Here is a 21,586-nt window from a genome sequence, read left to right as displayed (position 1 = left end):
GCCACACGCCCGTGGCGTGTGTGTGTGTGTGTGTGTGTGTGTGTGTGTTAGTAACTGGGTGGGGCCGGCTGCCGTCTCAAATCCCACGTTCCTCCCAGGGTGTCCCCCCCCCCAGTGTCCTCTCCCGACGATGAGCTCAGAAACCTCGAACGGTCTGACGTCTCTCTCGTGCTGCCAGCCCGTCCCCGAGTCCTGCTGGTTTTTCCCGTGCCCCTTAGCCTCCCCTCCCCGTCCCTCCTCGCCCATCCTTGCCCTTGGTCTGTCTCAGGCCACTGTGCCTGTCGCCAGCCCAGTCTCCCCTCGGCTTCCCGTCCTCCCGTCGGCTCCACGCTTCATCTCGTGCAGCCTCTGACCCCCGGGCAGATGAGCCACCTTCGTTATTCCCCGTACCCCTGCCCGTCCACATGCCACCTTCTGATTTGTGCGCTCACAGCAGCAACCCCGACGGGACGTCCGCTTCCCTATGCATCCGTCGCCACGCTGAGTCCTCGGTGCGCGTTGCCTTTGACTTTTACTACAACCTGCTGGGGCAGACTCTGCCCGCGGGGTTCGGAGATTAGCCAAGGGTCACACAGCCAGTAAGCGGCAAGGGAGAGGGAAGCCGGGGAGCGTGTGGCCCCGGAGCCCTGACGGAACCCCTCAGCCACGTGGCCTCGAAGGCTCGTCCCCAGTCCTGAGTCTTCCCGGGGCGGCCCCTGCAGGGAGCCAGCCTGTTGTGAGCCCCGTTGCACCAACATGTGTGCACTCGTGTGACACGCCGCGTTGGTCTCAGCCCGGCCACAAGACTCTCAGCTCCTTATTAAAAATAATTCTCAGAACTAACAGAACGTGTCTTACGCCAAGGGTAACGTGAATGAACGGTGACACTTTGGACAGATGTGCCCCGTGTGTCGCCCCCACACTGGGCTGACAAGGATAAAGTCCATGGCGCAGTGAGCCCCTTAATATCTGCCCCCCCCCCCCCCCCCGCCCCAGGCAGCATGCGCCAGGGTGTCCCTGCTGTAGAAACTTCACCCTCCGGGAAGAACGGAGGTTCTCATTCAGACGCTGATGGCAGACCACGTAGCGGGCGCAATCCCACCGGTGGAAGAAGCAGCACCTTGTATGGAGTGTTCTAAAAATAGCACATTTCTCTTCCTTCGCCTCCTAGTTCAAAGCAAATCTTGAGAAGAACAAGCAGGGCCTGGAGACCGACAACAAGGAGCTGGCGTGTGAAGTGAAGGTGCTGCAGCAGGTCAAGGCCGAGTCCGAGCACAAGAGGAAGAAACTCGACGCGCAGGTGCAGGAGCTCCACGCCAAGGTGTCGGAAGGGGACAGACTCCGCGTGGAGCTGGCTGAGAAAGCAAACAAGCTCCAGGTAAGCCCGGGGCAGCCTGGTGCTGGGCTCTGGATGGGTCCGCCCGCGGCGAGCGTGCCCCTCCGGAGTTCCTGGCCAGTGTGAGGCGCTCTGAGTTCACTAATACTTGAAGAATGGACGGCGTGAGGGCGCCCAGCCGGCTCAGCCAGAAGAGCACGTGACTCCTGATCCTCAGGGTCGTGAGTTCAAGCCCCACGCTGGTTGTAGAGATGACTTAAAATCAGTACGTACCATTTTTAAAAACCAGAAAAATCAAACTCAGGGCCGCCTGGGTGGCTCAGTGGGATAAGCATCCACCCCTTGAGCTCAGCTCAGGTCAGGATGGACTTGCATGCAGCCAGGAAAAACGATGCAGCAGATGAGTATTCGTTAGGAGAGACGTACGTTCCCCGTGTTGCTGAGCTAAAAACCAATCACAGAACTGTGACTGTCAGACACCCAGGACCAGCCCGCGGGGCAGTGACTCACTGGGCCAACTCCTGGACGCAACGCGTGGTCCTGCTCATGGCCGTAGTTCTTAACAGTGGAAGGATACAAAGCAAGTGAATAAAGGGGAAAGGGGGGGCGCCCCTGAGGACACCGGGTGCGAGCTCCCGGCAGTCCTTTGGCGGGCAGGCCCACCCAGCACCCCGTTCCTCCCGCAGGGAGCTGGGACATGTGCAGGGAAGCTCGCGGAGACTGCCCAGCGGTGCAGTGGGGGGCCGGTCCCGTGGGCCCCTCTGCCTGACACGCACCAGTGTGTCAGATCCCAGAGGGGAAGCGGGTGCTCAGCGTAACGCACGGTGTTTACACCAGCCACCTCGGCACAGTGAGCCTTTCTATTTTAGGGAATGGTAGGCGCTTTCTGGAAGTCTGAGTTCCCAGACGCCAGCCACGGGCCCTTCTAAGGAGAGCGGTCCCAGCCTCCTCTGTTAACTCTTTCCTGGGTGTCCCGCCATAATGTGTGTGTTCTCGAAAGAGAACCTGTTAAATGGTGTTAGTGCTGCCACGTGTTACCGTCTGTGTGGCAGGGAGGCGAGCTGAGCCTACATCCGGCTCCTGTGGGTGGTCTCCCGTTGGATCCTCACACCGCGCCCCCTGGGTGAGTCTGGGCGCCTCAAAGAAGCGGAGGAGGGCACCGCCCTCTGGCGACCCCCCTGGCGGTCCCCGGAGCCAGAGCTGAAGGCGGAGGTCTCTGTCGAGTCCAGAGCCCTTCACCACCACGCTGTTGCCAGGGCTGCGGACACGTAGGCTCTCCAAAGGCTGTTGCTAAAATGAGTACAAACAGAAATGTCCTTGGTTTGGGTCACGTGTATAGATATGTCCTCTGTGCACCTCCCCTTTGCTAATATGACCGGGGGACAAACCGGAGTGGGGGGGGCGTTTCCCGCTGTCTGTGAGGAAAGATTAGAAAAGGTCTTATATCATGGGGACTGGGGGGGTTACCACATTATTCCTGAAATCTGACCATAAGAGATAGCTGAATGTCCGTGATAAATGTATGCCACCAGATTTTTAAGCCTAGAAAGTACTTTAGACTTGAAGACTAGGAAGTTAAACTTCTTTGAATCTCTATAATAAAGTTTTCAAGTTCTATAAGGATATGATTGTACTGCCCCCCACCCCCCCACCCCCACCAATGCAGGATTAATGCAGCTTAGTGTGAAAAAGGCCCAAGATACAACACCTGCTGATCTCAGAGCCTCTTCACACAGCAAAGCAATCCCTGGGAGGATTTAGTGTTCTTTCTGTCCCTTCGGGATAAGACAACAAGATGGTAAACCAGAGTTAGGAGAACCCCACTCCGTGTGTGGGCTCCGCCGTTCTAATCCTCCCCGTCCGTCGTCCTGCGGCAGCTGGCGCCGTGCCTGCCTCTCGGGGCGCTGGCAGCGGGAAGCAGACCCTCTGTGATGGAAGTCTTCCTTAATTGGGTTTGGCAGTTTGCAGGATCACCCTCCCTCCCCTGAATACTGCTGTTTGTGTGCATTTAGGAGTGGTGAGTTTGGACCCTTCCTATCTGCTTACTGATGAACTGAATCTTGTACTCCTTGCAGAATGAACTGGACAATGTCTCAAGTCTTCTGGAAGAAGCAGAGAAGAAGGGTATCAAATTTGCTAAGGATGCAGCTGGTCTTGAGTCTCAACTACAGGACACACAGGTAATCTGGGGGGTGAGGGCCCCTGATGGTAGGGTAGCTCTGCCGTGTCTCGCGTCTACAAGCTGGTCCCAGAATGGCTTTGTGATCATCTCTGGTTTTATGCTCAACTTTTATTTGGAACCGTCTTGCTACTAAGGAAATCTCCGAAGCTCGTAACTCAACGCAGAGCCCCCGGTCCCTGTCTAGCGGGCGTGTGGGCGGCCTGGGCGGCGGCTCTGCTTCGCACCATCAGGCACCGCCTGGGATGCGGTGCAAGCAGCCATCCTCCTGCGCGCACAAGCATCACTGGCCATTTGCACTAAGATGGTTTTCTTGTGGCTGAAATTCCCTGACCCTGACCTCACAGAGAGTCCCTACCGTAAAAGGACAGGTTGAAGCTCGCTAAATCCTACGGTTAAATCCCGTTATCAAAACGTGCCTTGGGAATGTCTTCAAGTCCGAGAGAAGTCGGGATGTTGACTTCGATATAAAAATAACGTAGCAGTTTTTTTCTTGGAGTTTGACATCTTTGTACTAAATCTTCGAACTTTATAGGAACGGGGATTTGCTAGATGCTGGGGATACAGGGGTAAAAATCTCAAGACAAAGGAGATCTGCGTAGCGGGGGCTTACCCGGTGACGAGGCACATCCTGGTCAGCACAGAAAGCCCTCTGCGTGCCTTTGGAAACTTTCAAGTCTGAAAGTCAATGGGAAAGACACGTTTGCGTTGACATTTTAGAAAAACGAGTCTGGCAGAAAGTATTAAAGGACAGACGCTGGAGGGGCGGCCCGGTCCTAGAGGTGATGGTAGTGAGAAATGCCCAGTTGCCTGAGCTAAGGGGCAGGGGAGCGGAGAGGGGGATTTGCCGAAGCGCAAAGAGGCAGGAGGAGCAGGGAAGGCGGCCCGGGCGCCGGGTGGACAGGGCTGCCGGTCGTGGGCAGCGTTTCTGGGAGGAGCGTTTATAAAATCATCACGTGTGTTTCTGAGTCCTTCCCGTCTCCTGCTGTCACCGGGTATTGCGCGCCCACCGAGGCGCTCTGGTGTTCGTGACATGAAGTTGTTTTTTTATAAGAGGTGTTTGTGTTGTGGTGCCTGGTGTGACTTCAGTCTTGATCTCTCACGAAAACAAACAGGAGCTTCTCCAGGAGGAGACACGCCAGAAACTGAACCTGAGCAGCCGTATCCGGCAGCTGGAGGAGGAGAAGAACAGTCTCCAGGAGCAGCAGGAGGAGGAGGAGGAGGCCAGGAAGAATCTGGAAAAACAAGTGTTGGCCCTGCAGTCCCAGGTGCGCGCACGCCCCCCCTAGAAGTGGCGCTGGCCTGTATGTCGCTGCCACGCTGCGTCGTCCCATCTGCCTTTGGGACAGTTAATTAGGTTGAACTAAATTACGCCCAAGAAGGGTTTTTCCCTTGACCCAGCCACATGCTGATACCACGCCGGTGGTTATGGTGCCGGAAGCATTTAAAATAAAGCCCTAGGACCATGTCCACTATTCAAACCAGTCGTCCCTTTGTGGATTATTAGCTAAGAAATTCAATTACAGTCGAAGGTTCGTTTGTTCAAAGTCACACAGTGTTGATTTCGAACTCGCTTTCTCTCTGTTCCTGCCCTGTAAGCGTCAACGGGGTTGTTTGACGCGGATCTCTCTTGCTGTAAAACCCAGCTCACGGACACCAAGAAGAAAGTAGATGACGACTTAGGAACAATCGAGAGTTTGGAAGAAGCCAGAAAGAAGCTTCTGAAAGACGCGGAGGCGTTGGGCCAGCGCCTGGAGGAGAAGGCCCTGGCCTACGACAAGCTGGAGAAGACCAAGACCCGCCTGCAGCAGGAGCTCGACGACCTGACGGTGGACCTGGACCACCAGCGCCAGATCGCCTCCAACCTGGAGAAGAAGCAGAAGAAGTTCGACCAGGTGGGTCCCCGGCGCCGCATGCTGTCTCCTCCTGGCAGCGCCCTCCTTTGGGTGGCTTATGGTTTAAAGGCATCTGTAGAAAGTTGGAAGAGGAGACAAGCAAAAACGGGAACAGCCCTAATCGGGTGCTGTGCCTCGCTGTAAGTCCGACACGCAGAGAAGGAAAAGCAGTTCTGTCGCTCTTTAAGCCCTTGTCCGTATTAACCCGCCCCCCCCCCCCCCCCCAGCTGTTAGCGGAAGAGAAGAACATCTCTGCTCGCTATGCGGAAGAGCGAGACCGCGCCGAGGCGGAGGCCAGAGAGAAGGAGACCAAAGCCCTGTCCCTGGCCCGGGCCCTCGAGGAAGCTCTGGAGGCCAAGGAGGAGTTTGAGAGACAGAACAAGCAACTTCGGGCAGACATGGAAGACCTCATGAGCTCCAAGGATGACGTGGGGAAGAACGTGAGTAGCCCTGGGGAACAGTCCTCGGAGGGGGGCAGGCGACTCCCCGCAAGCGCCTGGTGGGTCCGGGGGCGTCCAGGCCGGCGCGTGAGGAGGGGTGGGTGATGTCTTCGGGGAGAACCTGTCAGATTCTGTGCGCGGTCTGTTCTCATGGCGGGGCTGACAGATGGGGAGGCCTTGTTTACTGATGGCACTTTCGTGGGTGCTCCCCACCCCCCCCCGCATCCTGGCGGGGGACGGTGAAGGCGGCATGTTCTTGGCCCCGAGTCCCAGGTAGTCACCAAACACAAGTACCTCGAGGGCCCCTCCTGCTGACCGAGGGCAGCGGGAACCCAGAGGGGGGCCGGAGGCACCTACAGCTCTCCCTGACCCCGGCCTTCCCGGTCGAACGCTCTGGGCACTCATTCACGGTCTGGAAATTTCTGCGGTACTGTCCTCTTACCGCACGCACGCTCCACGAGAACTGCGATGATTTTTATGTGCCCCACGCCCCTCCTTTAGGTGCATGAGGTGTGGAGGATGGCCAGGCCAGGGCAGGCCTGGGGCCAGAAACAGGTTTGGGGCTCGGCTCTTCTCCCCAGCTTCCGTTCTCAGCAAGAGAAGCCACTTGATCTCTCGAGCCCAAGTTCTGTCATCTGCCCGATGGACAGGACACGTCCCCTGTTTCATGAAGCCACAGCGCGTGCTCTTTGAAAAGCATAACGTCTCATTTTCATGGGATGTGGGCACCCCGGCCCCGTCATAAAGGAGGGAAGACCATCCTACCTTCCCATTGGGTCTCCGACAGCCCGGTGTCTGGCGGATCAGCCCCTAGGCAGTAGGCCACCTAGAGCAGAAACGGCCATGATTACACAGTAAAATGTAGAGCAAGACTCCAGTTACTTTCATTGTTTTTTTTTTTCTTTCTTTCTTCTTTTAATCAAGTGAGCTCTCCGCCCAACACGGGGCTCGAACTCACAACCCCAAGATCAAGAGTCAGACACTCCCCCAGCTGCGCCAGCCGGGCGCCCCGTTGTTTGCTTGTTCGTATTAGTCGTTCGCCAGGATCATCAACAGTCACACATTCACTCCACAGACACTGTGCCTAAGAAGCAGCAGACGCTGCGGAGACACCAGGGCCTCACGCCCTAGCTCCTCCTGCCCCTGCGAGCCCCAGAGGGGAGGCGGAGCACCTGCGCCTGAAGGGTGTCCCCGGGGGGTGGAGGCACCTGGCCCAGAGAACTAGGTGGATGTTTGCGATGGGGATCTTTGTCCAGAGAAAGGCCAGGCCACCTATTTCCCCGCACCCTGCTTCCCAGACCCAACTCACCTTACTATTTAGAATTTCCATGTGCATTTTTGGCCCCAGCTACCTTCCCCACGGCAGGACGGGATGTCCTGAGTGCCTTGTATGCACAGACGGCCGGCAGATGGCCAGTCAGCATCCCAGTCCCTCTGACACCGCGCTCGTTCCTTTGTTCTTTGGCTCGTAAAGTCCGCTCCGCTTCGAGGTCATCAGAGAACAACTGAATGGTTATGGCGCGCATGTCGATCAGGAGCTCCGAACTGTCCTCTAAATGGCATCCTCCAAAATGAGGAGTGGCACAGGCCGTAGCAGGAGAGGGAAGGATGTGTGTGACGTCGGGGGAAGCTGGCCCGGGAGGGACCAGAGTGGCCTTCGAGCCGCGTGGGGGCCTCTGATGGAAGACACAGACGGCCGTCCCCATCTGTGCCTCTGCCAGGGGTCATCTCTCCCCTGCTGCTTCCTGTGCTTTAGGTGCACGAACTTGAAAAATCGAAGCGTGCCCTGGAGCAGCAGGTGGAGGAGATGAGGACCCAGCTCGAAGAGCTGGAGGATGAACTTCAGGCCACGGAGGACGCCAAGCTTCGCCTAGAGGTCAACATGCAGGCCATGAAGGCCCAGTTCGAGAGGGACTTGCAGACCAGAGACGAGCAGAATGAAGAAAAGAAGCGGCTCCTGGTGAAACAGGTAGGTCGGAGGCAGCGCGGCCTCGGGAACGGGAACCTGCGCGTTCTCGAAGTCCGGCTGTGGGTCAGTATCCTGACGCTGGAATTCACGTCAGAACACGTTAGCGGGAGGAAAACCAATGTAGTTGATCATTTGGTCTTTAAAATTTAGTGTACTTGTTTCTGATTTCCTGTTTCCTTATTTATCAAACACCACCACTGCTGCTTACGGGCCAGAAAACTTCTCAGTAATTACATAGCCCTCGGGGGGATCTCAAGAGACAACGCAGTTAGGTTCAGCTTCGGGGAGTCGTAAATGTGTGGGTGAAGGAGAGAAGCCACCACGGCTGACGAGGGGACTCCGCATTTCTGAAGTTCAGATCACATGCCCTCATGAAACCACTCCTCAGAGGGAAAAAAAGCCAGATGAGTCTCCTTTTTTTTTGTTTGTTTTTTAAGATTTTATTTATTTGAAAGAGAAAGAAAGAGCATGAGAATGGGAGGGGGGGAGGAGCAGAGGGAGAAGCAGACTCCCCAGTGAGCAGGGAGCCCGATGCGGGGCTCGATCCCAGGACCCTGAGATCACGCCCTGAGCTGAAGGCAGATGCTCCACTGACTGAGCCACCTGGGCGCCCGCCCTCCTTTTTTTTTTTTTGGTTTTAAAAGGTTGCTGGGCACTTATGATTTGTATACTTGGCCGAATGTATGTGAGATTTCTAATTTATAAGTTCACTTTCAAAACTAACTGTGGCTATCTTGACAGTCCCTTGGAGTTGGTGGTATCAAGTCTTGGATCTGGGATAGATCTGTTTTATTTTGTTATTCTCAGGCACTAGTATTTAATATATTAGCCGTTTCTTGCTAGATAAGTAGCGATCTCAGACTTAGTGACTCAGAACAGCACTTACATAGCTCCCAGTTTCTGTGGGTCTGGAATTCTGAATCCATGGGGCAGGTGCATCGTCTGAAAGCCGGACTTGGGCCAGAGGACCCGCGTCCAGGCTGGCTCCCCCCCACCCCCCACCCCCTCGAGCCTGGGGCCCTGGCCCGAGACCTCGGCTCCTTGCCGCGGGGCTGCTCCACAGGCCCTTGAGTGTCCCTGCAAGAGATGTCTGCCGGCTTTCCCTGTGTCGTCACCTTGGCTAGGAGCCCGAGGTCACGGACTCTGCCTTCCCGCGCGCCCCCACGGTAGCCCGCGGGAATAGTGCATACGAGACGTTACCATTCAAGACCTCCCTGAACACATTTCAGCTCCAGAGAGCTGCCACAGAGTCACCATCTGGATGCCAGGCTGCCTGTCCCTGCCAGGGGACCCGGGGTATGGCCGGGCCTGACCCGATGCTGTCCACCAGGTGCGGGAGCTGGAGGCGGAGCTGGAGGACGAGCGGAAGCAGCGGGCGCTGGCGGTCGCTTCCAAGAAGAAACTGGAAATAGACCTGAAGGACCTTGAAGCCCAGATCGAGGCGGCGAACAAGGCGAGGGATGAAGTGATCAAGCAGCTCCGCAAGCTTCAGGTAGGTGACCTCCGGCCCTGCGGATCCATGGGCCGCCGGGAGGCAAGCTCTGCAGCGCCCCCCTGCCGACTGGCCCAGCGTGCACATGCCGCTGGTCCCGGGCACGCAGTGGGGTTGTGGCCCAGCGGCCGAGGCTGGGTCAGCCAGCCGGCAGGAGGAGGGCACGCGCGACTCTCCTGTCCGCAGGATGTGCGGCGTGGTCAGCAGGTGGAGCATCCGCCAGGGGGCTCAGGCTCTTAGGGCTCTGACAGCCTCTGGTGACGCTCAGCTTAGCCTGGAGCCACCCAAGAGGAAGGTGGCGTTGGCCGCGGCCGTCTGCAACCATGAGCCTTAGTCCTCTTCGGTCTGATTTAATCCGCACTTCTACTGAAATGATGTGCCAGTTGTCACTATCACCGTGTCAAGGGGATTTCTAGAGTAACTCTCAGTAACTCCCGGTTCTCGGCAGGACATCGTGGGCCCTCTCCCATCCTAGGCACAACTTCTCCGGGGCGCAGTCGGTCGATGATGACAAAAGCTTTAGAAAACGTCCATTCCTTTGACCGTGGTGATTCCACGTTTCGAGAATGTGTTCTAACAAAATACAGAGAAGAGGCGAAATATTCATACACAGAGATCAGAGCTGGAATGTTGTTTGCCTGCCAGCCGGTTCGAGGCTAGAGATGAGGATGCAGTGATGGGGCCTGAGTCAGGAAGACAAGTGTGGGCAGCCTCGCTCTCAGCCACACACGTGTGCAGATGTTGGTGTATCAACAGGTAGACGCCATCCTTAGGCAAAGGTTAAAAGGAAAAGTCAACTCTGCAGGACAGGTTTAGGAGGAATTTATTTGCTTCCTTAAATTTTTTTATAAAGCTAAGTACAAAGCTTTTATTTTGAGGAGCTAGTTACAAAGGTCATGAAGCACGTTGTAGAGAACATACATGACACGGATTTTATACTTATGTACCAGCTTTATGGAGAAATAATGCACAGGCCATACAACTTTCCTATTTAAAGTATTTTCAGTGTTTTTTACTATAGTCACAGGGTTGTACAGATATCACCACCAAGTTTGGGCATCTTGGTTCCCTCTAAAAGAAAGACGCACCTGTTACCTGTCACCTGTCACTCCATGCTATCCGCCGCATCCAGTGCCAATCCCCCACGAATCTTGCTGTGTCTGGAGATTTGCCTCTGCTGGACAGTCACGTAAATGGAATCATAACCTCTGTGGCTTTGCGACTGGCTTCCTCCCCTTACCGTGTTTTCAAGGTTCCTCCGTGCCGGAGCAGGAAGTAGTACTTTTCAGCTACTATGAATCATGCTGCTGTGAACGTTCACGGCCATCTTCTGTGTGGACGTGTGCTTTCAGTTCTTAGGTATATGCACGCCTAGGGGTGCGAGTGCTAGGTTCTATGGTAGTTCTGTGTAACTTTGAGGAACTGCCAGACCTTTCCAGAGACTGTCCCATTTTGCATCCCCACCAGCTATGGTATGAGTCCAGTTCCTCTGCATCCTCACCAGTATTCGCTATTACCCATCTTTTATAGCAATCCCAGTGGGTGTGAGGTGGTATTTCACTGTAGTTTTGAACTGCATTTTCCTAATGACTAATGGTGAACATCTTTTCATGTGTTTATTGACCGTTATCTGGGAAACCTCTCTTTCAACCCTCGGCTCATCTTAACTGAGTTCTCTCTAATAACGGAGTTGTGACATTTCTCTGTGTGTTCGGGATGCTTCTTGTGAGATAGAGGATTTCCAAATACTTTCTTCCATTCTCTAGTCTGGTCTGTTCACTCGCTCGATGGTATTGTGTACAGTACAAATTTTTTTAGTTTTGATGGAATCCAGCTTATTTCCTCTTTTGTTTCTTACGCTTTTGCTATCAGATCTGTCAACTACTGCCTAATCCAAGATCATGAACATTTATTCCTATGTTTTCTCCTAAGAATTTTATACTTCTAGGATTTTTTTTTTTAAGTCCATTGAGTTACATTTTGTGGTATGTGTACAAACCCAACCTCACTCTTCTAGATATGGATATCTAGTTGGCCCAGTGCCATCTGTTAAGAAGACTGTTCTTTCCCCCATTGAATTTTCTGGGCACTCCTGTCAAAAATTAACTGACCATAGATTTGTTTATTTCTGGACTCTGTCCTGTTGCATTGATCTATATGCCTTTCCTTATGCCAGTATCACATGGCACATTGATTGCTGTGGCTTTGTCAGTTTTGAAATTGGGAAAGGTGACATCTCTAGCTTTATTCTTTTTTGAGGTTGTTTAGGGTTCCTTACAATTCCATACGAATTTTAGGATCAGTTCGTCAATTTCTGTAATGGGGGGAGGGGGGGGAAGCCAGCTTGGATTTTGATAGTGTGCTTACGTAGGAAGACAGTATTGTCTTCCAGCGCATGAACATGTCGGTCTTTCCATTTATTTAGCAATTCTTTTTTCAGTGATGTTTTTATAGTTTTGATGTTCACGTCATATACTAAAGCTAAATTTATACCTAAATATTTTATTGTTTTTGATGCTTATTTATAAGGGTGGTTGCTTTCGTAATTTTTGGAATGTTTACAGTGTATGGAAATACAATTGATTTATGTATATTGCTCTTGTATCTTATAAACTTGCTGAACTCATTTATTCTTAAGGTGGATCCCTTAAGATGTTCGATAGATCATATCATCAGCAGAGCAAGCTGGTTATTTTTGCCTTTTTAAAGCCTTTCTAATCTGGATATCTTTTTGTTGTTGTTGTCCTTGTCTTGGTGTAATTGCTTTGAGTAGAATCTCCATGACAGGATTAAACAGAGGTGGCAAAGCCAGACATTCCTGCTTTGTTGCTGCTCTTAGGGCAAAGCATTCAATCTTTTGGCCACTGAGTATGGTATCAGCTATTGGTTTTTCACGGCTGCCGTTTATCCGAGTGGAGGGAGTCTCCTTCTGTTCATTTTCTTAAATGTTTTTATAATGAAAGGGCTTTAGATTTTGTCCCATGATCCTGCTGCTGTATTAATTCATTTTGGGGTTTCAAATTAGCCTCACATTCCTCAGATAAATCCCATCTGGGTGTTCCGATAGAATGGTGTATGAATATACACAGCGTATGATTCTTGTTACATGCTGACGGATTCAGTTTGCCACTATGTTCGTAATCTGTCGTTGCATTTTTGCATCTATGTTCATAAGGGATATTGTTCTAAATGTTTTCATGTGATACCTTTGTCGTTTCCACATATTTTTATGTTTTCAATGGTTGGATATTACTTTATGCTCTGGAAAAAATACATGTTTAAAAACTAATAATGAAAACCACTCTAAAACCTTCTTCCTAACCTTAGGCTCAGATGAAGGATTACCAACGTGAATTAGAAGAAGCTCGTGCATCCCGGGATGAAATTTTTGCTCAATCCAAAGAGAGTGAAAAGAAACTGAAGAGTTTAGAAGCAGAAATCCTTCAATTGCAGGAGGTTTGTTAATACTTACTCTACTCATCCGTTTGTTCAAAAAATGTTTGCCCCTGAAATCTCTCCAAGATCAAAGAAATATCTTACTGTCTTAGTGGCCTAGTATAGTTTCATGACCCGTTTTAATAAAGTACTGGACCATCTTACTGCCTCAGTGCAGCAGACAAGAGTGGTCACACTGTGGTACCGCTTATATATATATTCCTCTACGTGGCCAGAGGCCAAGTGGCAGATTAGTAATTTTCCAAGCGACTCTCCAGGCCTCAGTCCATGTGTAAGAAAAGGCAGTAGAGGTTAATGTGGGTAAGCATCACGATCATTTAATCTTGCTATTGTAAGATTTCCTTGTTTTACACAGAAGCACCATTCCGGGGAGATGTAGGTTTCACTGAGTTCCTTGGTGAATCATCTTGTGATCAATTCTTTCATTTCTCTCTTTTGTAAGTTCTCAGGAAGAGGGACTGACGAAGGGTTACCTCGGGTCTGGGGTTCTATCAGTGGTAGGCACACCTGAATACATACGTTTATTTTAACAGCTTTATTGAGGTAAAACTGCCAAAGAACTGCACATATTCAGTGTGTACACATTTCTGCATAAATGATCACAAGTTATGCCAACCTATAAGGAGCAACTTAAGCTGAAATGTTATCACCAGTTAATAGGAAAAGAAACTCCCAATACCACCACCTAGACACGGCTGGTTTTGGTGTTAGCAAAGACAACTACAAATGTGGGGTGGAGCTTGCAAGAAAGGAAGGGAATGCCTTCGGTGTCAGGAATGGAGAAGTAACCAAAGACCAGCTGAGTAACACTGAGCAGACCCTGAGCTTCCTCCAAGGGGCAGCTGGTGGTGTGGGTCCTTCTTTGTTTTCTATTTCACTGACTTTTTTTTGCTCCTGCTTCATTTCCTTTGGGTTTTTTTTTTCTGACTTCTTGAGGTGCACACTCATTAATTTTCAGGCTTTTCTCTTGTCTGATTCTGCTCCTAGAACACTGTAAATTCCCCTGAAACTCCTGTGTTCACTGTATCCTGCAAAATCTGGGGCTCTCGTTGCCATTTAAAGATTTACTTATTTTAGAGAGCACGAGAGGGGAAGGGGCAGAGGGAGAGAATCTTAAGCAGACTCTCCGCTGAGCGCAGAGCCCCACACGGGGCTCGAACTCACAACCCCGAGATCACGACCTGAGCTGAAACCAAGAGTCAGCCACTCAACCGACAGGAGTCCCTAGTTCTTAATTTTTCTAATTTTGATGATGGTTTTTTCTTTACTTCATGAATAATTTAAAAGTGTGGTTTAAGTTCCCAAATGTGTGACTTTTGGTTTTTTTGTCGTTGATTTGTTATACTGCATCGGGGCTAGGAATACTGAGAGCAGAGTTGCTTCAGGGCCTTGAATGGGGTCAGTCTTTAAAAATGCTCCATGTGCGCTTAAAAGAACATGTGCATGATCCTCAGTGAGGCAGCTGTTGAAGACCCGTGTGGTTCATCATGCAGCTGACAGGGCTACGCCCAAAGGTGATGGGGCTCTGGGAGCCAGGCCCCCTGGGGCACGACCCACATGCCCAAGTGCACTCCGTGCAGCCCTGCGCCCTCCCAGCCTTGTGAGAAAGTGGTTATTTCAGGCCTTCAGACAAGGGGCCAGTGCATTAGGGAAGAAGAGGACCCCCCCCCCCTCGAGACCCCCCCCCCCTTCCACCTCGAAAGGGAGCCCGGCCCTTCCCTCCATCTCTCTTTTTCCTCCCTTCAGACCCCTTTGTTCTTTGGCTTACAAGCCCCAGGCTCCTCCCCTTTCTCCCGTGGCTCCTCCAGCCTGTGTGCAGCACACCCAGCCAGTGGAAAGGAAGGGCCCCTGGCGGGCCCAGGACGATGGGGCACCAGAGGCCAGATGGTAGAGGAGCCGACGCTTAACATGTGCTCGTGAACCAGAGGCCTTTGGGTCTGGCCCAGAGCATCCCTCCCTTGCAGCTGGGCTCACTCTGTCCCGTGTGTGGGGGTTGTGTGTGCTGGAACCCCGGCCTTTTGCCTGTATCCTGTGCTCTAATAATGTAAGAGGTAAACACACGAGCCAGGCACATGGGCGAACTCCTTGGTATGCAGCCCTGTTCCACTGGCATCTCTTGAAGGGCCAGCTGGACCGGGAGGAGTCAGACCCCGGTTTTCTGCTGCCGACCAGCCTTAGGACTTGGCAAGTCCCTTCCTCCTTACGCTGAGGGCAGAAGTGCAGCGCTCACACTCAGACTGTCCTCTCTGTCTTTACCCATGCGGGGTAAGAAGTGCACCCCGGCTGCTTCCTGGGGCAAGTCCTCCTTCCAAAGAAACGCGTGGAAAAGCTGCCATGAGGCAGTTCTTCCTGCAGAGGACTGGCCGGCCCAGAGCTGTCCCCTTGCCCTGCAGTCTCCAGTCCCCTTCGAGAAAGAGGCCCGAAGGCTCGCGCCCCCCTGCTGCCCCCCCCCCCGCACACCTGCTGTGTTTCCTGGGGCCTGATGCTCCTGGTCACACTGTCTATGGGACATGCGAGGCGGCTGCAGCCGGCACGACAGTCCGATTTCACCTGTGAGGAAATGGTTAATCCCAGTCTAATCTCCCTTAGGAACTGGCCTCGTCTGAGCGATCGCGCCGCCACGCAGAGCAGGAGAGAGACGAGCTGGCGGACGAGATTGCTAACAGCGCCTCTGGCAAGTGAGTCTCCCGGCCGTGGCGGGGGGGGGGGGGCCGCTAGAGACCAGCGGCAGCCCCACCTGTCCTCTGGGCACCCGTGAGCTGTCCCCCTTGGGGCTTCCCACCGCCCCAGGCAGGCCATGCCATCCGGCATCTGGAAGTCAGGAGCTGATCTGCTCATCTGGGAAGATGAGCCCAAGACAGACGCTGGGCCTCCGGCCAGCCTTGCCACCGGCAGTGGGTCACAGCTCCCCGCGTCAGTCAGTCCCACACTAGGTGTGAAGGAAGGGCGTCTGGAACACGCCCCATTTCCGCAGACGGCCCACAGCCTGGCCATGCGGGTCTTGACTTTCAGATTCCTTCAGTCAGGCAGGCAGATCCCTAAAGACCTACCTTTCTCTGAGTGCCTTTTTCGTGAAGTCCCGCCTTTTTCCAGTGAAGGTGCCTTCTGCACCTTTGTGGCAGGTCCTGGCAGACTTGGCATGGTCGGGCGGTGCGCTGGGAAAGCCAGGCTGGGGTCATCTTGCCCTTTCGGAAGGGGACCCTGGCTGCTGCAGGGGGGGCCCGCTGGAAGGTGACCACAGCGGCCCGGCGAGAAGGGGCGGGGGGCGTTGTGTAATCCTCTGCACTGTAATCCATCAGCAGGCCTCGCTGATGGGGAGGGGGGGATGGGAGAGCCAGCCGTCAAGGACGCAGCTGGGGGGGAGGGGGAGCGCAGACCCCACGTGCAGACCCCGTGCCAAGCGGTTCCCCCCCCCGCCCCGCCCAGGTCTGCGCTGCTGGACGAGAAGCGGCGTCTGGAGGCGCGGATCGCGCAGCTGGAGGAGGAGCTGGAGGAGGAGCAGAGCAACATGGAACTGCTCAACGACCGCTTCCGCAAGACCACGCTGCAGGTGGCCCGCGCGGCGGCCGGGCGCTGGGAAGGGCCGCGCCGCCCCTCGGGCCCGAGCCGCTCACCCCGGCTGTCCTCCCCAGGTGGACACGCTGAACGCTGAGCTGGCGGCCGAGCGCAGCGCCGCCCAGAAGAGCGACAACGCGCGCCAGCAGCTGGAGCGGCAGAACAAGGAGCTGAAGGCTAAGCTGCAGGAACTGGAGGGCGCCGTCAAGTCCAAGTTCAAGGCCACCATCTCCGCCCTGGAAGCCAAGATCGGGCAGCTGGAGGAGCAGCTTGAGCAGGAAGCCAAGTAAGAGGGTTTTGCCGCCACAGACCCAAACTTCCTGCGCCTCTGCTGCAGGCCGGGGCCGGGGAGTCACGTGGGGGCTCCCATGGCACCGACGTGGGAGACAGACGTGGTGTGAGCCCCCCGGGGACGGCTGGGCTCGGCGGGGGGCGAACCCTCCTGTCCCCGTGATTTCCCAGGAGCCCCAGTCCGCCTCTCCCCGGCGCGAGCTGATGTCCCAAGTTGCTGGCATCACATGAAACGCTAGTTTGTTGCCAGAGAAGAAACGTGGTAGGACAAACAAGCTTTCCTGCTCCCAAAGCAAAGGGCAGCTCAACATTTGCCCGTGGTCCTGATGCTGGAGACAGACTGCCCAGGCTAGCGCAGACCTTCACATTCGCCCTCCTGACGGGGAGCCTGGGGCCCAGACACGCAGGGCCCGCGCTCAGAGCCCAGCACCACCACCCCCCCCCCCGCCCCAGCTTCCCCCCACTTCTCAGACTGCGCTGCTCTCAAAGAAGAGGGCTTGTTCCACTGTGGGCTGTAATTACCATGACTTGCCCTTTTCAGCGAATTCTGCCCGTTTTTGCATAACATTTGAGAAGGAACAAAAGGACATTTTCTGTTCTCAATGGAGCTCAGTTCCCTCTCCTGTGTGGGCCTATCTGGAAGCCCAGTGACTTGCTTGGCTTTCCCCAAAGGGGGAGTGTGGGGGTTTTTTTTGTTGTTGTTTTTTTTTTGGTCTGTTCCACTGGTAACTGCGACAGCCCCCAGCATCTGGGTAGGGAGTCAGTAAATTTTACATTGAAAAGCCACTTAGTAAATTAGGTCTTGTTTTCCAGGCTAAATAGGTAATCAGAGTAACCACCTAAGGTTTTTGTTGTCAAAAGGTTTGAATTCAATATACAGGGCAAGTAGCTAAAAAAAAAAAAAAAAAGATTTTTCTCTTGTTATAGAGAGAGAGAGAGAGAGAGTGCATGAGCCAGGTGTGGAGGGGCAGTGGGAGAAGCGGCTTCACGCAGAGCAGGGAGCCTGATGTGGGGCTTGATCCCAGGACCCCGAGATCATGAGCTGAGCAGCTGCTAAACTGAGCCACCCAGGTGCCCCTGGGGCAGGTCGCTTTGAGCTTCAGAAGTTTACTAAACTGATCACTATCTGGGTGAAGGAATAACGAACGCACTTTTTCTACCTATCAGCATTAGGATACATTACAGGTAATGCATATTTTAATCAGAAGGGGAAAGTTCCTGGGCCATATTAATTCTGTTACTCTGGTCAGAGAGGTCTTGGAAGGCACTCCAGCGTGTGTCCTCTTCCAGAGCTTAGCCATTCAACTATCATTTCCAGAGTGGCACAAACTAATGCGTTGGTCATTTTACCAGGGAACGAGCAGCCGCCAACAAACTTGTCCGTCGCACCGAGAAGAAGCTGAAAGAGATCTTCATGCAGGTTGAAGATGAACGTCGACACGCAGATCAGTATAAAGAACAGGTAAGGGGAGAAGACCGAGCAGGACGATCATGCATGCCACCCTCAAAATGCTTCACTTAGCAAAGACACTGGGGCAAAATGAGCCCAGGGTTACCATTTGACCAGCGAGATTAAAAAAAAAAAAAAATGCTATTTGAAACGTTCGTTCTCGTGTTCCAACAACCATGGGCTGCTCCTCACCCACGTCAGATACTGGGGTGCTGGGGACACAGAGGTGATTCCAGACGCGGCCCCCGCCCCTCAGGGCTCTCCCAGGGCCACACTGCTTGCTACCCCAGGGGCCGTGCCCTCGTTCCTTCTCCCCCCACCAGTCTGCTGCGCTGAGCCTGGTCACTGCAGACGCTGGGAGGGAAGGTGGACGGGGCGGAGAATGCCCAGGCCTGGGGCCAGGACCCTTCCCTTTTCTCTCCCGGCCCCGGTCAGGCGCCTGGCTCCCTCCCCCAACCCCCCGGACCTCGCGCCACTGCGGGCAGTTCTGGGCGGCCGTGAGCTGGCCAGAGTCCACATCGCTGCATTCTCGTGTCCACTTTTCCAGAGCGGCCTTGTACTTGAATCAAAGCGTAACATCCGAAACGGCCATCCCGAATGGAAGTACAAAACCAACTGTACCATCTCCCGGGGCTGGAGACGGTCCACACGGTCGGCCCTTTTGTATTCTGCCGAACAGCCATTCCTCTTCGTAATCCCCTCGGTCACTCAGAGGAAGCTAGTGAATTGTGTCGTTTCTCCTACAGAAAACTCAAGCATGAAAATAGGATTTGACCGTTCAGTCTCCTTTAGCAAAGTTTGCTTTGTAGACACTGGTTTGCAGAGAAAGGCAGGCTGATCCGAAGGCCCTGGACCATCCCCCAGTCGTGTGCGTGCGCACACGCATGGATATGCGGGTGTGCACTCCCGTGGCTGCCGGGGCCCCCGAGCTGTGCTCCACGCTCAGGACGCGGCCGTGTCGAAACCGAGTCGGCCGCTTTGTTGTGACTGGGCTCGTGTCACCTCCCCCAGATGGAGAAGGCCAACGCCAGGATGAAACAGCTCAAGCGGCAGCTGGAGGAAGCGGAGGAGGAGGCCACGCGTGCCAACGCATCTCGGCGTAAGCTCCAGCGGGAACTGGATGATGCCACGGAGGCCAACGAGGGCCTGAGCCGCGAGGTCAGCACGCTCAAGAACCGGCTGAGGTGAGCGACCCCGGGGGCTGCCGTTAAGCGGCGCAGGGTCTTGGAGTCCGGGCCCAGAGCGTGGGAAAAGAGTGGCCCTTGTCGGCTTAGCGTTTGGTCCAGAGGATGCGTCGGAGTCCTGTAGTTACTCGCCCTTTTGCTCGGAGTCGCTTTGCAGTCGTGCACGCGGGCTTTCCGACCTGTAGACCTTCAGCGGGACAGGGGAGGAACTGGGCCGTTCGCTAGCAGGCTACACGGATCCACGGCTGGGCAGTTGGCTGTCCCTGTCCAGACGTCCACGAAAAGCAGGGCAGGAGCTCCTCGGGGGCCCCGGTGCCTTCAGCCCTGCGCCCGCCCCTGTCCGCACACCGGATATGGCGCGCACCAGGGAGAGGAGGCTAAAGTCTCTGCCGGGAGCAGGTTAGCAGGGGCCTTGGCAAAGGGCTGCCCGCTGGCCATACTGCGCGTGCCCTTTCTGTACGGTGAGATACAGACCGGTTTTTAACGTTTATAAAGAGTTGTAAATACAGAGCCACCCCGGGAATGTGCGAGAGAGACCGTATGTGGCCCGCAGAGCCTCCCTAAGGACTAGCTGCCCCTTCATCCAGCTCCCTGCCCGTTCCTATGGCAACGGCCCTCTGAGAGCCTCGGGCTCGGGGTCCGCCGGGTGCCGGCCAGGCAGGGCTGGAGGACAGGTGGACAAAGCACAGAGCCTGTCCGGATCGTGCCCACCCCCACCCCCAGCCGTGCCCTGCAGAAAGGGATGCGAGGGTGGAGGCCTCGGGCAGTGTGCAGCTGGAGCGCCACGCGTTCCCGGCTTCACCCCTGCGCATCGGCTCTCCCTCCTCCCTTCTCCCCAGGCGAGGCGGCCCCATCAGCTTCTCGTCCAGCCGGTCTGGCCGCCGCCAACTACACATCGAGGGGGCCTCCTTGGAGCTGTCCGACGACGACACGGAGAGCAAGACCAGCGACGTCAACGAGACGCAGCCACCCCCGGCCGAGTAGAGCCCCGGGAAGCCCACAGAGGCGATACAGTGGGACACACAGGACACCCCCCCCCCACCCCACCCCACCCCGGCGCCACGTCTGGGAAGTCGGTCCGCGCTGGGATTCCTTACTGAGAGATCAACCGTGTCTTACCGGCTTTCCGGCCGCCCATACTGTATCCCGCTTCACATTCAAGTACGACTGCTTCCCCCTTTTCTATATATACACACACGAGACCCACGCCTACTACACAGAGTCTCCTCATTGCATCTCTTTTGCATATATTCACCGAGAGACCATTTTCTGATTCACGGTAAGAAGAGAACCATTTCTCAGACCAGTGGCCAGTGGCCGGGTTACTGGGGCAGCCGCGCGGTGGCCGCTCCGTCGCTCTGCATGCTCTCTACAGACAGGTCACTCCGTTCTGCGTTCGTGTGGCCCCCGCCGCCTCAGCCACATCGAGTCTCTTCGAACATTGTGGAACCTCAACTGCACTTGTATCTCCCCGTATTTCCTCCGAGAACGATCAACACTATTTCAGTGAGCAAACTGTGAAAGGGGCTGTGGCAAGATTAGGAGGGGTGGGCGGCTCCAGAGGGAAGCCGTGTCCCTTTGGGGTTGCCCTGCCCCTCTCCCTTGAGCTGGTGGTGTCTTCGGCCAGGGCCGGTCTGTCCACAGAAGGGACGGCGGACCCTGCGCCCTCTGGCTTGGCTGACCCTCGTGGGGGTCCACAGGGAGCCGTCCCTCTCCAGCCAGGCTCTCATGCTGACCTTGCAAATTCAGCCGCTGCTTTGAGCCCAAAATGGCAATCTCGGTTTTGTGTCCCAGACTTATTCCGAGGTGGTCCGGGAGGCTGACAGAGCTTCCGGAACCGATGTCATCTGCCTGAATGTTGACATGCCAGTGGACGTTGAGTCCTCGTTCCTTTCTCCTTCCTTCCCCTTGGACAGTGTTACAGTGAACATCTAGCATTCTGTTTTCGGTTGATAGTTAAGCAAACTGACTTTACAGAAAGTGCCTTAGACACTGCAGTACTAAGACAACGTTAAACCTATGATTTGCCTCTGTAACAATGTAATGTATAAGTTCTGACTGTGCTTATCATGTACCTCTCTAGTCAAAGTGGTATTATAAACATTCAGTGACAATGAATCAGTGTTAATTACAAATCCTTGATCCTCGGCAACGTGCTTGAAAACACAAACCTTTTGGGTTAAAAGCTTTAACATCTGTTAGGAAGAATCTGTCATGTGGGTTTGGAATCTTTGGGTTTTCCCCCCTTGAACTGTACTGGCTGTTGACCACCAGACACCTGACTGCAAATATCTTTTTTCTTGTATTCCCATATTTCTAGACAATGATTTTTGTAAGACAATAAATTTATTCATTATAGA

At 54.3% G+C, this 21,586-nt stretch overlaps 1 protein-coding gene across 6 annotated transcripts in view; it reads left to right on the top strand.

Annotated features, from left to right (window-relative positions):
- Positions 1–21,586, top strand: part of MYH10 (myosin heavy chain 10) — a 100,785-nt gene extending 79,199 nt beyond the window's left edge. For all 6 annotated transcript variants that reach the window (XM_073881680.1, XM_073881679.1, XM_073881677.1 and 3 more), the window contains 14 exons: positions 1,151–1,357; positions 3,391–3,495; positions 4,610–4,762; positions 5,141–5,389; positions 5,617–5,829; positions 7,586–7,798; positions 9,129–9,290; positions 12,618–12,746; positions 15,336–15,424; positions 16,173–16,296; positions 16,379–16,587; positions 17,946–18,054; positions 19,054–19,226; positions 20,066–21,586. In XM_073881680.1, coding sequence (XP_073737781.1) covers positions 1,151–1,357; positions 3,391–3,495; positions 4,610–4,762; positions 5,141–5,389; positions 5,617–5,829; positions 7,586–7,798; positions 9,129–9,290; positions 12,618–12,746; positions 15,336–15,424; positions 16,173–16,296; positions 16,379–16,587; positions 17,946–18,054; positions 19,054–19,226; positions 20,066–20,210 — 2,280 coding nt within the window. In that variant the 3' untranslated portion in view covers positions 20,211–21,586. The remainder of the gene's footprint in view (positions 1–1,150; positions 1,358–3,390; positions 3,496–4,609; positions 4,763–5,140; positions 5,390–5,616; positions 5,830–7,585; positions 7,799–9,128; positions 9,291–12,617; positions 12,747–15,335; positions 15,425–16,172; positions 16,297–16,378; positions 16,588–17,945; positions 18,055–19,053; positions 19,227–20,065) is intronic.

This window comes from Callorhinus ursinus, unplaced genomic scaffold, assembly GCF_003265705.2.
Source record: "Callorhinus ursinus isolate GAN/ISIS: 27379988/994484 unplaced genomic scaffold, GSC_fseal_2.0 scaffold43, whole genome shotgun sequence".
Taxonomy (NCBI): domain Eukaryota; kingdom Metazoa; phylum Chordata; class Mammalia; order Carnivora; family Otariidae; genus Callorhinus; species Callorhinus ursinus.
The sequence above is the reverse complement of the archived record's forward strand: the minus strand, read 5'-3'. Positions and strand labels throughout refer to the sequence as shown.